Source organism: Labrus bergylta, chromosome 16, assembly GCF_963930695.1.
Source record: "Labrus bergylta chromosome 16, fLabBer1.1, whole genome shotgun sequence".
Classification (NCBI taxonomy): Eukaryota; Metazoa; Chordata; class Actinopteri; order Labriformes; family Labridae; genus Labrus; species Labrus bergylta.
In genome coordinates this window covers 4753728-4769478 of record NC_089210.1, presented here as the reverse complement: position 1 = coordinate 4769478, position 15751 = coordinate 4753728, and the positions used below count along the sequence as shown (strand labels likewise).

General features: G+C 40.7%; 1 protein-coding gene across 2 annotated transcripts; it reads left to right on the top strand.

Annotated features, from left to right (window-relative positions):
• The first annotated feature begins 11119 nt into the window (after positions 1–11119).
• LOC136183099 (uncharacterized) lies at positions 11120–13991 on the top strand. 2 transcript variants are annotated; one of them, XM_065965135.1, is made up of 2 exons: positions 11120–11214; positions 12091–13991. In XM_065965135.1, exons 1-2 carry the CDS (start codon positions 11145–11147, stop codon positions 13053–13055), a joined length of 1035 nt encoding a protein of 344 aa, XP_065821207.1. In that variant the 5' UTR covers positions 11120–11144; the 3' UTR covers positions 13056–13991. The 2 variants fall into 2 exon arrangements, with proteins under 2 accessions (XP_065821207.1, XP_065821206.1); XM_065965134.1 differs by lacking the exon at positions 11120–11214 and adding an exon at positions 11224–11643.
• The last annotated feature ends 1760 nt before the right edge of the window (positions 13992–15751 follow it).

Sequence of the window (15751 nt, the reverse complement as noted above, 5' to 3'; positions counted from 1 at the left end):
TACACAAACACCTGGTGATGCATACGGTGAGTTTGACTTCTCCACCCAGCCTTGTGCGATGAGGTCATGCAAGTAATCTTTCATCTCTCTGTAAAGTGGCTTAGGTACAGAGAGGTATGTTTTTGCGACAGGTTCAGTGTCTTTCAGAGATATGCTGAGTTGCAGTTTCTCTATGCAGCCGATATCATCATCTGTTTTTGAGAATGAAGCCGACTCCTCTCTCAACATCTGGTGAGCTATCTCCTTCTCGGGTTCGCTGAGGTGGCTCAGATTCACAGGTGGGTCCCATAAATTGTCATTACTGTGTTTCTTTTCAACTCTGACGTGATTCATAGTTGCTGGAGGTGGAGGGCGGCAACCCTCTAGCATGGAAGCTGGATAAACTGCCTGAATCTGCTGCACAGTCCCAATCACAGTCCTTCCTGCCAGCACTATGTCATGGTCTGTAGGATTCTGTACACTAACAGTAATAGATGGTTTATTACCTTTTCCCACTTTTACAAGCGTGTCACAGAATTGAAGTCCCTCAGCCCAGCGTGGGTTCACATCTGGCTCAAAGATAAGTGTTGTATCTTCATCTGGTGCAGACACATTTACATGGCACTCAACTTTGACAGACATGTGTTTCGGTATGTTGATCCTGTCTTTTTTTGTCTTCACAACATATTCATGATTTTGCTCAACACTTACTTGCTGTACAAAGGCTTCTGCTTGGTTTGGCTTGAGATCAGGGAATGCTGCCCTCACTGCGTGACTGAGGCGTTCTCTGTTGTTAGAGCTGGACTGTTTTGATTCACTGTTTATAATGAGATCGATAACATTAGAGCCAATTATGGGACGAAACAGATTGTTACCTTTCATCACAAGTGTTGGAACTATAACTTCTGTGGTGACTGCTTCTCCTGGAGCTAGTCTGAAAGTAATCTCCACCCAGCCTGCATATGGTATATTCTCACCATTTGCTGCCACAATGTCAAGAGTATCTGCACTGTCCAGAATTTCAGAAATGTCTCTCAGTCTCAAGTCTGGTACGTGTTCTTGTTTCCATTGTTTATCCATTATTGTTACTTGGGAACCTGAGTCCCACAAAGCTTGAACTCTTTCATGTTGAATGTAACAGTCGATCACATATTTTTTTCCTACCAGAGGAGCCACTTTTGCTTGTTTTCTTCCTTTTGAGTGAGTGTTCACAGTCATACATGCAAATGGCACACATTTTTCTTGGTGCACAGCCCAACCATTAACTTGACATGACTTAGAACAGTAGAGTTCATTTTTACATGATGCACATTGTTTCAGTCTCATCTCTTCACCTTCTTTCCCACAGTGAGCACAGTGCTGGGACCTCTCTGTATGACTGGTCACTCCCTGTCCCGCGCGAGCGACCTTTCCCCGTTTAAAGGGTCACCTCCAACATGTCTTTGTCCTCTAGCTCGACAACCAGCCAGGAAATGCTCACTGCTGCCGCACCTGAAACAGTGTGTACAGTAGTCCTCAGCTCCCCGCTGTTGACAGCTAAAACATCTCCTCATACGTCTCTGATTTTGTGGTGGGAAGCTGCGCTGTGGGGCAAACTTTTGCTGATACTGTGCAGTCTCACCTCTCTGTCCGGGGCCAGGCGTGTACCAGTATCTCTGGGGCAATTCTTGCATCTGATGACCTGGGAACTGCTGAGCTGATGTGCCATCCAATCCTCTTGTTTGAGGCTGCTGATCTCTATACATGTACTGAGGCTGCTGCATAGACTCTCTTATCAGGGATACTTCGGCTTTAAGATCTTTCAGCAAAGTCATTTCAGACCTCATTTCTTCAAGCTGAGTCAATACAGCTGAGGGAATTTTACCTGAGTTCTGTTGAGTTGATGATTTTTCATTCTTTTCAACAGGAGCAGTGTTGGACTGGGCTGAGTGAATATTTATAGGACGTTGTTGTCCTAACAGCTTCCTTTTATTTTGGCTCTCCGTCTCATAAGCACATGCTGTGTTCATTCGCTCAAGTAACAGTTCATCAGAGATGTCAGTTTGTTCAAGGTATGGTCGAAGGTCACGTTTTATGTTATCATTTTGTAGCCCAGTTAACACAGTGTGAAGAAACATGTTCTGTACTAAACCTGGGTCATATTTGAGGCCTGACTCTGCTTCTTGTGAGGCAAACAAAATCTTTTGTCTGAGGTCAAAAGCACGAATGAGGAAGTTCTGCGGAGTTTCTTTGATGCCTTGAACTTCTGAGGTCAGCTGTTTGTAGAGTTCGGTTGCACTCTTTTCCTGGTAATGAGAACGAAGTATCCGTCTTAATGTGGGTAAGGTCAAGTTAGCTTTTCCCTCTAGGTAGCTACGAATTTGCATGCCAGGGGAGATTGCTTTTATCACGGCATCCACAATCTCAGATTCTGGAACTCCTTTGCTCAGGCCATGTTCGATTTGTCGAGCTAAACTTGAAAAAGTGAGTCTCTCCTTCTGTCCTGATCATCTGTTTTCCCGTGCCCCTGTGTTGTCGTCAACTGAAGCTGCAGAGCCTCAATTTCTTTCACTAGCCTTTCCTCTTCTTGATTTCGTTCTCTTTGTTGCTCTGTTAATTGTGTTCCTTGGGCATTTATCTGTCCTGATTTATCTTTCTTTTCAGCTACCTGGAGCTCAGAAATTGTGTCTTGTAGATGGAGTAAGTCAGACATACCTTTGTCCTCCAGTTTCTCTAACTCCGCTCTCTGGATGTGGTTTGAAATGAGTGTGATGAGTGCTGCACGACCCTTGCCAGTGACATGCTCAAATTCTGGGCCTGCGATGAAGAGATTGTCACATAATTCCACCAAAATGGCTCTGGACAGCGCACACAATCCTCCTATTATTTCAAGCTGTAACTTCTCTAACTCTGTTGAATCCATCATTCAACAGAAGAGCTTAGGTGTCTGGGTTAAGTAGTGCCTTTGACCTTTGAGGAGTGGTAGTTGCCCTCCTAGTATGTTGTGATACCTCAGATTGCATGCACACTTTTCTCAGGTGTCGGGATACCACTGCAGCCGGTTCACCTCCTGCTCTCGATGTCTGGTAGATGTAAAAGGGCTGTACGATGCTCTGGGACATCAATCTCGAGTAGACACTGGCCCAGGCAACACACAATCCCAGCGGTGCCTCCAAATGTTACACCCCTGTACAGCGTACTGTAAGGGGAGAAATAAAGAAGAAAGAAACAAACACGTTGTTGCTGGCTTTCATTCAATGGTGTAATGAATGACGCTCAGACAACACGCTCCCCCTGCTGGCGTAAAACCGGAAGTGTAAAACAATAACAAAAGCTTAAGACCAAACCAATCAATTACCGATATGCTTTTAAACTTAACCTTAGCAGCATGAATTAACATTAAATTATAACTAGCTTTTTAGCATTTTTAAAGGATATACAACATTTTAGAAAGACAGTAGTTTTAACATGTATTATTAATTTAACTTAGTGCACAATCTTATATCCATTACAACCTCTGTTGTCATGCCAACAGAGGCTAAAACTACAAGGTCCAAGAACAGTAGGCTATATCAGACTAACATTCAGAGGCTAAACATGAAGGCTTAAAGCCAAGGTCATGTTCATGGTACCAAGATGATAAACCAAAACTTAAAACTCACAGGTTCATATTTTATATTATTTTAGTTAAGTTAACAAACTAAGGCTATAGTTTGAAGGTGTCAGGACATGTTATCATGCTAACAGGTTCAATGCAACAGTATTACACTGAGGCCAAAGCTAAAGAGGGGGGAAGGGGAGGTTAAATCATTTATTACACTCATGACATTAAACAATAAAAGTCCTAGAATGGAAAAGATCTCCGGATTCTTACAAATGTAATTCTATCAGGTGATCTCAGTCAGTGTCTTACTCGTCATGTAGGCTACATCAATATGCTAAATGCAGCTACAATGCCCAGGTATATCAGGATGTCAGTGTTCACTCTATATTTATTTGTGTGTTGCAGTGATAAACAGAAATTTTCAACTTTCATCTGAAAACAAGACGATGGGTGATGTGTGGAGCCGTGAGGAGCGTGAGAAGGCCGAACTGGACCGTTTTGTGAAAAGTCTAAAGGATGGTCCAGATCTAGGAGTTAACAAGCACTTAGTGATGTACACCAGTCAGTCGTCTACAGACAACCTCAGACAACATTACGAAACCAGGAAAATGCAAGCGGCCGACTGCGCTGCAGACTGGATTAAGAACCTGGCAGAGAAGCTGGCCGCATTCACTAAGTCTGCTGATATAGCTGGACTTGGAGCACTGGCCATTGCCATCATCATTGACATAGTTTCATTCAGTCCGCCTGAGGAGAGCATTGAAGAGGCTCTGCGATCAGTGTTAGCAGAGGAGAAGACCTCCGAGGTCTGGGATCTGATCGACGAGTGTTTGAAGAGATTCACAATGCACTTTGAGAACAGAAACAAGCTGAGGAGCGACTTTGAGCTGATCGAAAGCCAGCTGAGTCTCGCTCTCACCAAGCTGAAGAACTCCATGGTGAGGGACGAGCACATTTTTGTTAAAATTATTATTATTATTATTTTTTTTTTAAATTATTATTATTATTATTATTATTATTTTTAATTCAGGTCTAATTACAGATTTTTTTCCTCAACTGTTTTTAGGTTCTTGCTTTAAATTGCACAGATATTTTTTATCCCTGCATGGGTTATGTACATTTCTTGTATAAGTCTATTTTAATTGCACAGTTTTAAGTTTGATTCATCTAGGGGTATTCTTTAAATCTTTTTTTAATATATATGTATGTGAGGGGGGGGCGTCAGTTTTGTAGTTTAATTTGTAACAAATGTTTCATGTCATGTCTTTGTAACCTGCTACTGGATGCTTTGAATTTCCCTCTGGATCAATAAAGTATCTATCTATCTATCTATCTATCTATCTATCTATCTATCTATCTATCTATAGGGTTGTGTGAATCAAGTAGACCTAAGTCAATAGAAACACACTTTATACTTAATTAAAAATGATCTTATATACAAATAACATCGCAATTTATCACGCTGTGTTTTGTGAAATTGTAATGGATCCTTTGCATTAGCAACAATTAGGCCTGCTGTTACCATAGCAACATGTAGACCTATTGCAAACATAAAGGTTCTGAATGATAGATTGAAGTGACATTTGTAAAAGAAGTTGACTTTGACAAAACGCTTGTTTTTAATGACTTAAAGTGCGATATACACTCCTCCAAATCAATACAGGCTTACACTGACGACTCAGAAAGTATTCATCCAGCTGTCTACTCTTCTCGCCTTTGCGCTTGCGCAGAGTGCAGTCGTGCTCAGCCCTTGGTCGCGGGCACAGCAGGGTTGAAATTTGAATTGTTTTTGTTTATTTAGAATCTTCAAGCTTAGTAACCATGGGAACACATGAAGACAACAGCGCGTTCGATCCGCGCTGTTCCTTTAATGACGTCATTGAATACGTCATACAACTCTCAAACCGAGGTTATGAATAGGACCCGTGTGAACAGTCAGAGTACCACTTCCAAAGAGGAAATGTGGAGCTCGCCGAGAGCCAGGTGCTGGTGGATCTCTACTGGCACCGTCATGCCAGTTGGGGACCCCCAAAGGTCCCCACTGTCAGGCCAGGCTCCAGAGTGTTTGAGCTCTTGTCCTCTTTAGGAGCTGGATTTCTATCTTTCTCTCCCTCTCTCTCTCTATCGCTCTTTCTTTTCCTCTCAAATCAATAAGCTCTGACTCATAGTGCAGTTTATTAACTGCTACACAAAATAAGTTCCATTTAGCTGGTTCATGAAATTCAGCATTTAACTTCAATTATTTTCTTTTACTTACTTATGCTTCTTTTTTTTTATGTATATATATTTATTTTGGGGCTTTTTCTGCCTTTGATGGAAAGATAGGACAGTGGATAGAGTTGGAAATCAGGGAGAGAGAGATTAGGGAATGACATGTGGGAAAGGAGCCACAGGTTGGATTTCATCCTGGGCCGCCCACTTGGAGGACCTTAGCCTCCATGGGGCGCGCCACTTTTTCTAAAATCAGCTTTGAAGGAGTATTTTTACTTGTATAGCTGGTTCATTTCATTCAGTCGTGTTAGTACTTTCAGCACCAACCCTGACATACATTTGATCCAAAAGGGCTCAGATGTAACTTATTTAGGGGTGTTTAATTAATTCCTTTAAAAGAGAACCCTCAGACAAATGATTAGCTTCAATTATACCCAATATCACTCACTGTGTAACATTAACTCTCTAATCACTTTAGCTCCTCTTTCCATATATTATATTATCAAATAATTAAAGATTTTTGCATTTGAGGTAGACTAATGCTCAGTATTCTTTCTGTGAGTAGGTCTATTACTGCTATAAGTATTGGGATTTTATGATATTTTGACCTTGAACAAAAAAAAGGTCCAAATAAAGAAAATAAATCATCTTGAGTAAATTCAGTTTTTCACAAATATTATTATTTCTGCAGTCTTGTCTTTCTTCTATCCTGAAAAGCCTCAGTGTGCATCAACAACTGGTGCAGACATTTGAGCACAGTGACACACATGGAGGAGAACTCTGTTGTTTCTAAGACAGAAGAGCAAACACACAGTAGAAGAGGTGCAGACAGGTCCACAGATTCTACTTTTTGGTACCCATGAATAGACAGCAGGTGCTTGAGTGTTTTACTGTCCTTTTCATTAGTAACAATCACTGTTACCATAGCAACATATATTTCAAACAGAATTAGATATTGATGTGAAAGAAGCAAATGAGTGTTTTTATGACTTTAATTAAGTTACACAATAGTACACAAATAAATGTTATCAAACCTTCTTCTCGCTTTGCGCATGCGCAGAGTGCAGCCGGGTTTAAATTTTGTAGTTTTGGATTGGGTGTGTGCATCTTGATGAATAGACGATCTGGTAACGTTGTATCTCCATTCATACAAAACGGGAGTGTTATCAGGAGTGTCATGGGCTTATTGTAGCCTATTTACAATTCAACATAAGAGACCTATTTGTTATTTTATTTATAATGATCCTATCTAGCTTAGTAACCATGGATTCAAATACACCAAAATACAGCGGCACGTTCGATCCGCGCTGTTCCTTTAATGACGTCATTGAGTACGTCATACAACTCTCAAACCGAGGTTATAGATAGGACCCGTGTGAGCAGTCAGAGTACCACTTCCAAAGAGGAGATGTGGAGCTCTATCACCTGGCTAGATCCAGGTTGAGGCCCTAAGTGTCAGGTAGAGTCACCAGCATGGTCTGTATAGACCAAGGCTCGCCAAGAGCCAGGTGCTGGTGGATCTATACTGGCACCGTCCTGCCAGTAAGACGTAGGGGACCCCCAAAGGTCCCCACTGTCAGGACAGGCTTCAATAAGAGTGTTTGAGCTCCCCACTCTCCTCTTTTGGAGCTGGATCTCTATCTTTCTCTCCCTCTTTCTCTCTATCACTCTTTCTTTCCCTCTCAAATCAATAAGCTCTGACTCATAGTGCAGACCCGTGTGAGCTGTCAGAGTACCACTCCCAAAGAGGAGAAGTGGAGCTCAAACACCTGGTTAGATCAGGTTCAGTGTCAGGTAGAGTCACCTCTATACTGGCACTGTCCTGTCAGTAGAAGGCGTAAGAGGGGACCCAGGTGGTCTCCTCTTTACGAGAAAGGGGGGACCTCCTGGGTCCCCTCTTATCCCGTAAAGGGGGGCCCAGGAAGGTCCCACACTGGCAGGATAGGTTCTAACAGGAGTGTCTGAGCTCCCCACTCTCCTCTTTTGGAGCTGGATCTCTATCTTTCTCTCCCTCTTTCTCTCTATCGCTCTTTCTTTTCCTCTCAAATCAATAAGCTCTGACTCATAGTGCAGTTTTGCTACATAAAATAAGTTTCATTTAGCTGGTTCATGAAATTCAGCATTTAACTTCAATTATTTTCTTATACTTACTTATGCTTCTTTTTTTTTCTTTTTTAAAGAAAGCTTTTTCTGCCTTTGATGGAGAGAGAGGACAGTGGATAGAGTTGGAAATCAGGGAGAGAGAGAGAGAGAGAGAGCGGGGAATGACATGCAGGAAAGGAGCCACATGTCACGTGTTTACTTCATTGTATTTTTACTGACATTCTCAGTATCATGCTTCTGATGTTTGTTGTTTTTTGTTTAATTTTATATTCCCCCCCAACTGCTAATCTATCACTTCACCCTCCAGCCCGTCTCAAACATTATTTGTTTGAGACCAGCAGGGGGCGGCATCAGACTTTCTGTTTCTGTGTGGTTTTGAGTTACAATGGATGCCTTAAGTCTGAAATCTTCTGCAGTCCATTCATCCACTACGCTGAGCTAACAGCTAACTGTAAAGGGTGGGATCTGTCTATCTGTCTTCCTGTCTGTCATATGTAACTCAATAACATTTGACTCGATCCACTGCATCCTTAGCAAGCCTTTTGCTGTGGACCTCAGGAGGTGTAGTTTTAAATGTAGTACCATTTGGGCAGATGGTGGCACCATAAGTTATTCTGTTCTTACCCCCTCCAAGAAGGCCCTTCTGCACTGGCTTTATTTTAGAAAAAGAGGTTACATGCACTACTGTTACAAACTCTATTCATAAAGGCTAAACCTATTTCCTTCAATTTACTTGCATTTTAAAACGTTTTTTTCTTTTTTAATCTTTAATAGTTATATTTTTATATATTCTATATATTTTTTTGGGGGTGGGGTGGTTATGCCTTTATTTGATAGGACAGTGGGTAGAGTAGGACCTAGGGGTGAGCGAGAGAGTGGGGAAAAGAGTGTAAAGGAGACCAGGTCAGACTAGAACCCAGAGAGAATGTCCCAGGTCCTCCAGCAGTCTATAGCAGCACATGCGTTGTGATCTCGAGAAAACAACCACAATTTACTTGTTATCATGATATTAAAGACTTAAATGAGATGTATGGAGGTCCGGTTTGGGCTTCCATAATTATTAGTTAATTTGCACATTGCTGAAAGAAATGTCAGACCAACAAAAAAGTCACATGTCCAGGTGAGGAAGAAACCAATGTGGGCTTATCTCAAAACCTCATCTTAAAACATAAACAAATTATTTAAAAAACATAAAAATACAAAAAGAATAATACAAATCAAATACATATTAGCCTACTATTTAGTCTATTCACCTTTTTCATCCATTGCCAGAGCACTTTATAGGTAATTCTATAGGCTACTTTTTTATAAGAACAGTAAGTGAATCTCGTTTAACAAGCCTTCAGTCTAATCTCTGAAAAGTCTTTACCAAGTCTTTGGAAATAGTCACATAGCTCCTTATGGAAAACGTTGAAAGTAGGCTCTTTAGATATTTACTCTTGTGAATAAAACTTTCCCAAGCAGTATTCTAGCCTACATAAATGGCCAAATCATACTTTGGTCTTCCTCAAAATCACTAAAAATTATCCTATCTAGCTTAGTAACCATGGATTCAAATACACCAAAATACAGCAGCACGTTCAATCCGCGTCCTGCCAGTAAGACGTAGGGGACCCCCAAAGGTCCCCACTGTCAGGACAGGCTCCAATAAGAGTGTTTGAGCTCCCCACTCTCCTCTTTTGGAGCTGGATCTCTATCTTTCTCTCCCTCTTTCTCTCTATCACTCTTTCTTTCCCTCTCAAATCAATAAGCTCTGACTCATAGTGCAGACCCGTGTGAGCTGTCAGAGTACCACTCCCAAAGAGGAGAAGTGGAGCTCAAACACCTGGTTAGATCAGGTTCAGTGTCAGGTAGAGTCACCTCTATACTGGCACTGTCCTGTCAGTAGAAGGCGCAAGAGGGGACCCAGGTGGTCTCCTCTTTACGAGAAAGATATATATATATATATATATATATATATATATATATATATATACATATATATATATATATATATATATATATATATATATATATATGTATATATATTGGGGCTCTTGCGCCTTTTATGGAGAGAGAGGTCAGTGGATGGAGTTGGAAATCAGGGAGAGAGAGATTAGGGAATGACATGTTCCTTTAATGATGTCATTGAATACGTCATACAACTCTCAAACCGAGGTTTTAAAGAGTAACTAAACCCTAAACCACTTTTTTCAACTCTAAACCTCTGTATTTGAGTATTAAGTAATGTTCTGGATCAACTCAAGTCCAAATCTCGACATTTGAGTACAAAGTATTGAAATTCTAAATATTGTGTTATAAATGTGCATAGTGACTGCTCTTCCGTTTGAAAACATTCTCTGTGGAGTGAATGCCTACGTCAGCAAAACTATAAAATCCTCGTCACTTGACAAACAAACAACTTAAACACCTTTAAGTTACTGAATGGCACAAAGAGATACAAGGCAGCTTGAGGAATCATTTTTAGACCTGTGAGGATGATACAAATTAAAGGTCATGGTGTTGTGATTACAGATGTAGACTAAAACTAAAGGGCTTCAGTAACCTACATATTATCATGGTAACCACGACACGCTAAAACTTGAGCTTTGAGGTCCCGGGGGGTTATCATGCAAACAGATGAGGCTGGTATAACATGAAGATATTCAAGACAGGCTCTGGCTCTATCATGATCCTATCACACTGATGCACAAAGGACCGTAGACACGTTGTCATGCCAACAGAGGCTAAAACTACAAGGTCCAATGTAACGGAGTTAAAATGCACTTTATTTTTGAGTACAGTTTACAATTTATACTTGAGATTTCATTTATAATTTATTTCTGTTAAGTATTTGTGAATTTTATCTTAACGAGTTATGTATATTTACTGTTATTTTATCAAATTTATGTTTCCTTTGAGTTCCTTTGAGTGTTTTTTTTGGCACTTTGCGGCTTCTGTACCTCCTGGGTTACCGTAGCTCCTTCCATCTGTCCCTCAGTGCCGTTTTGCATTGCTGAGGGTGAGTTGTATGTAAAAACGTTGCTGCATCATTACCTTATTTACTGTGGAAAATAAGTGATTTAAGTTGTAATGTTCAGTTTATTTTATAAACTGATAGTAATACGATGTTAATCAGTCATTTTGTTTAGGTTTTGAGAGTTTTATATCACTTTGGAGACTGTTTTAATGTAGCGGTTTTGGCGCGAATTGTGTGATATCCTACAGCGTCTGTGTCACGTGATTGACGTGCCGCAGATATTCTCAGTTAAAATAATATTTATTTTGCATGTGTAGGAGCAGAGGTGCAGAAAACGAATGTCCAGAAGGCACATTGAATGTTCTTTTGTCTTCTGCAGGTATGTTTTTCCTTGTATTTTCATACTTTCTGTTTCGTTTTACAGCCGCATGTTGTCGTTTATTTTGTCCACTAGGTGTCACTGTTTTACCATTTGGTTTACTGTTTCTCATGTTTTTTTAATGAGATTTATTGTTAATATACACTGTAAAACCGAAGTTTTTCAGCCATTTGTAGCAGCTCTTGGTTATAAATATTTACATATAGTTAAAATATTGAAATGATGATTGTAATATATTTCTATGTAATATAAATGTGTTTTGAGCTCACACAGTGCCGTTTTGCATTGCTGAGGGAGCAGAGGTGCAGAAAACAAATGTCCAGAAGGCACATTGAATGTTCTTTTGTCTTCTGCAGAAAATAAAAGCTGGAAAACAGTCAAAGTCTGGTTTTCTTCACTCCCCTGACCACATCCGTTACACCAAGAACAGTAGGTTATATCAGACTAACATTCAGAGGCTAAACATGAAGGCTTAAAGCCAAGGTCATGTTCATGGTACCAAGATGATAAACCAAAACTTAAAACTCACAGGTTCATATTTTATATTATTTTAGTTAAGTTAACAAACTAAGGCTATAGTTTGAAGGTGTCAGGACATGTTATCATGCTAACAGGTTCAATGCAACAGTATTATACTGAGGCCAAAGCTAAAGAGGGGGGAAGGGGAGGTTAAATCATTTATTACACTCATGACATTAAACAATAAAAGTCCTAGAATGGAAAAGATCTCCGGATTTTTACAAATGTAATTCTATCAGGTGATCTCAGTCAGTGTCTTACTCGTCATGTAGGCTACATCAATATGCTAAATGCAGCTACAATGCCCAGGTATATCAGGATGTCAGTGTTCACTCTATATTTATTTGTGTGTTGCAGTGATGAACAGAAATTTTCAACTTTCATCTGAAAACAAGACGATGGGTGATGTGTGGAGACGTATGCAGGAGCTGTTCAGGGAGCATGAGAAGGCCGAACTGGACCGTTTTGTGAAAAAGCTAAAGGATGGTCCAGATCTAGGAGTTGAGAAGCACTTAGTGATGTACACCAGTCAGTCGTCTACAGACAACCTCAGACAACATTACGAAACCAGGAAAATGCAAGCGGCCGACTGTGCTGCAGACTGGATTAAGAACCTGGCAGAGAAGCTGGCCGCATTCACTAAGTCTGCTGATATAGCTGGACTTGGAGCACTGGCCATCGCCATCATCATTGACATGGTTTCATTCAGTCCGCCTGAGGAGAGCATTAAAGAGGCTCTGCGATCAGTGTTAGCAGAGGAGAAGACCTCCGAGGTCTGGGATCTGATCGACGAGTGTTTGAAGAGATTCACAATGCACTTTGAGAACAGAAACAAGCTGAGGAGCGACCTTGAGCGGATCGAAAGCCAGCTGAGTCTCGCTCTCACCAAGTTGAAGAACTCCATGGTGAGCGACGGGCACATGTCGAATCAGTCTTTAAAGGTGTGGGTGAATGGAGCAGCCTTCCACATCGAGATGCTGATTCACCTGGAGAGACTCGGAGAGAATCAAACCTGCAACCCGATACAGAGTCTCATCGCAGTGTACCAAAGAGATCTGGACACACTTTTTGAAAAACACAAGGAAATGATAAAGGGAAAGACAAACAGACTCGATTTACTTGACCCTTTTATCAAGGTTATGCAGGTTGAAGATTCAAAGTATTATTTTCTGGATTTAGGTGTCGACTACGAGAAATACTTTGAGGCATATTATGATCACAGGTACCACAGACAGAAGCTTAATATTCAGGAGTATTTCAGTGATTTAGGACAGAATCTGCCACAGCTGGTTCGTCTTACAGGCTCCTTCAGTGTCAACTGAGAGCTCAACCAACAGAAAAAAAACACATTGAGTTGAACCAAACTGTGACAGGACACACGCTGTGGTAATGAAGCCTGGTCATGGTCCCAAGACATTTTACTCGATCTTCTTGTCGATGTCTCTACCTTCACTGGACTCTGTATCAGTATTTGGACTTTGATTTATCAAATTGCATTTCAATTTGATTCCTGATCATTTCTATTGTGACTCATCGTGCCCCTGATGATCTTTTCAATCAAGCTCTCGTGATCTTTTGTATGACTTGACTCGCTTAAATCTTCCATCGTCTTGAGGATTTTTTCTCTGTTCCATAGCTCTTTCGATTTGGACTTCTTTGGATCTGATGTGTTGTTTTTGACTGATTTGTTTTCTAGTTGGACATGCCAGTTCTTTGATAATGTTTAAAGTAAGCTAATCATTTGGACGACTCAGTTCTTCGGCCTCAATCTCAAGGATGTCCTTAAAATTGGGGCGGCAGTATCTCAGTCTGTAGGGACTCGGGTTGGAAACCGGAGGGTCGCCGGTCCAAGTCCTGGTGCGGACCAAACATGGAAGTTGGTCTGGTAGCTGGAGAGGTGCCAGATCACTTCCTGAGCACTGCTGAGGTGCCCTTGAGCAAGGCACCAAACCCCCTCCCCACCACCAGCTCAGGAGCGCCCGCTGTGGGCCGCTCCGTCACTCTGACATCTCTCCATTAGTGCATGTCCATAGGATCCTGTTTGTGCATGTGTGTATATATTTCAGCCTATGTGTGTGTTGCATGACTTACAGAGTGTAAAAACAGAACTTTCCCCTTGCAGGGATCAATAAAAGTAAAATCTTAATCTTAAATCTTAAAATGTAATGGGTTATTAAGACTCTCTTGTTCTATCTGTGTTTGAAATTTCAGTTTTAAAATGTGACATATTATGTGCGATAATAAATGAATCTGCCAAATTCTCTGATTCAGACCTGCATCTGTCAGTATAATGTAAATCCTGTCTTCTTTTTTAACCTTTTATTTAAACCCTCACTCTTCCATTTTCCCTTCTTTTCGTCTCTCTCTGCAGATCCATGTGAAGTGGGTTTTTTTGTGATTACTGATATAACACACATATATATCTGACATTTTTCTTGGATCATTTCATATCCTGTTAGAACAGGAAGCTGTGAAATATCCAATTTAACACAAAGCAGAATGTAACAGTTTCCTTAGAAGAATTTGACCGAGATTTAAAATCTCAAACATTATTTTTGGGTTAGGATAGCTTGATGCAGGTGTCAGTGTCTTGTGGTGCAGTTGACCAGCAGGGGGCAGCATCAGACTTTCTGTGTTGCACATTATATTTAGAGGTTTATAGACTTAAAGGTATCATAAACAAGATTATAGTTTGGGTTCAAGTTCATCAACACCTGCTCAGCAGTCTTTTGGGTGAAAGAGGAACTGTTTTGTTTTTTTTTGGCAGGAAGTCTTGGCATCCTTAAAGACTCCTCCCACCCTGCCCACAGACTGTTTACCCTCCTGCCCTCCGGTAGGCGCTTCAGAAGCCTCCGGACCAGAACCAGCAGACTGAGGAACAGCTTTTTCCCCAGAGCTGTTTCTCTACTGAACTCTAACCCCTGAACTCTGAACTCTGTCTCTCTCTCTCTCTCCCTCTCTCTCTCCGCCCCCTGCTGACCCCCCCCTTTCCCCTGCATATCACCTCACACCCATCATCCCCCCACCACTCCTCCTGGTCACACACACACATCTCTCATCCATCTGTATTATTGTATTATAGTATGTTCATATTATGTCCATATTCTTTATATTATCTGTAAACTAGTATAGCATGCTCACTGCACCTTAATCTGTATATTATAATCCTAAAAATACACTTATATTTATAGCATCCCATTAATCCAGCCATCCATATATACCTAATAATTCACTTTTTTTAGTCTACATCTGTAAATTTTGTAATTACTGTACATAGCACAGATTCTTGCACTTTCTGCTTATTTGCACTTCTGGTGAGATGCCAAACCTCATTTCGTTACTCTATACTTGTGTATGTGTAATGACAATAAAGTTGAATCTCAATGTCATCTCATCTCAAGTCCAGAAGGTTGACTTCTCCCACTTGATCTTTGAGTTGATCTGTTTTTTACTTTCATTTTCTTGGATCAGTTTTAAGCTGACAGGAAAGCTTCCCCAGAGTTTAATTGGACCTGGGGTCACATCGGGACAAATCTTTCTGAGCTGAGGTGAATCTTTTTTTAAGAAACGTTTAGCCACTGATCAGATCAGATACTTATTTGTAGCGTGTTGTAAAATGTATATTGCTTTATAGCATTCATGTGTTGTTATATTATGACATAATGTCTTCACATCTGTAGTGTTATGTGGTTTTGAGTTACAATGGATGCCTTAAGTCTGAAATCTTCTGCAGTCCATTCATCCACTACGCTGAGCTAACAGCTAACTGTAAAGGGTGGGATCTGTCTATCTGTCTTCCTGTCTGTCATATGTAACTCAATAACATTTGACTCGATCCACTGCATCCTTAGCAAGCCTTTTGCTGTGGACCTCAGGAAGTGTAGTTTTAAATGTAGTACCATTTGGGCAGATGGTTACATGTCCAGGTGAGGAAGAAACCAATGTGGGCTTATCTCAAAACCTCATCTTAAAACATAAACAAATTATTTAAAAAACATAAAAATACAAAAAGAATATT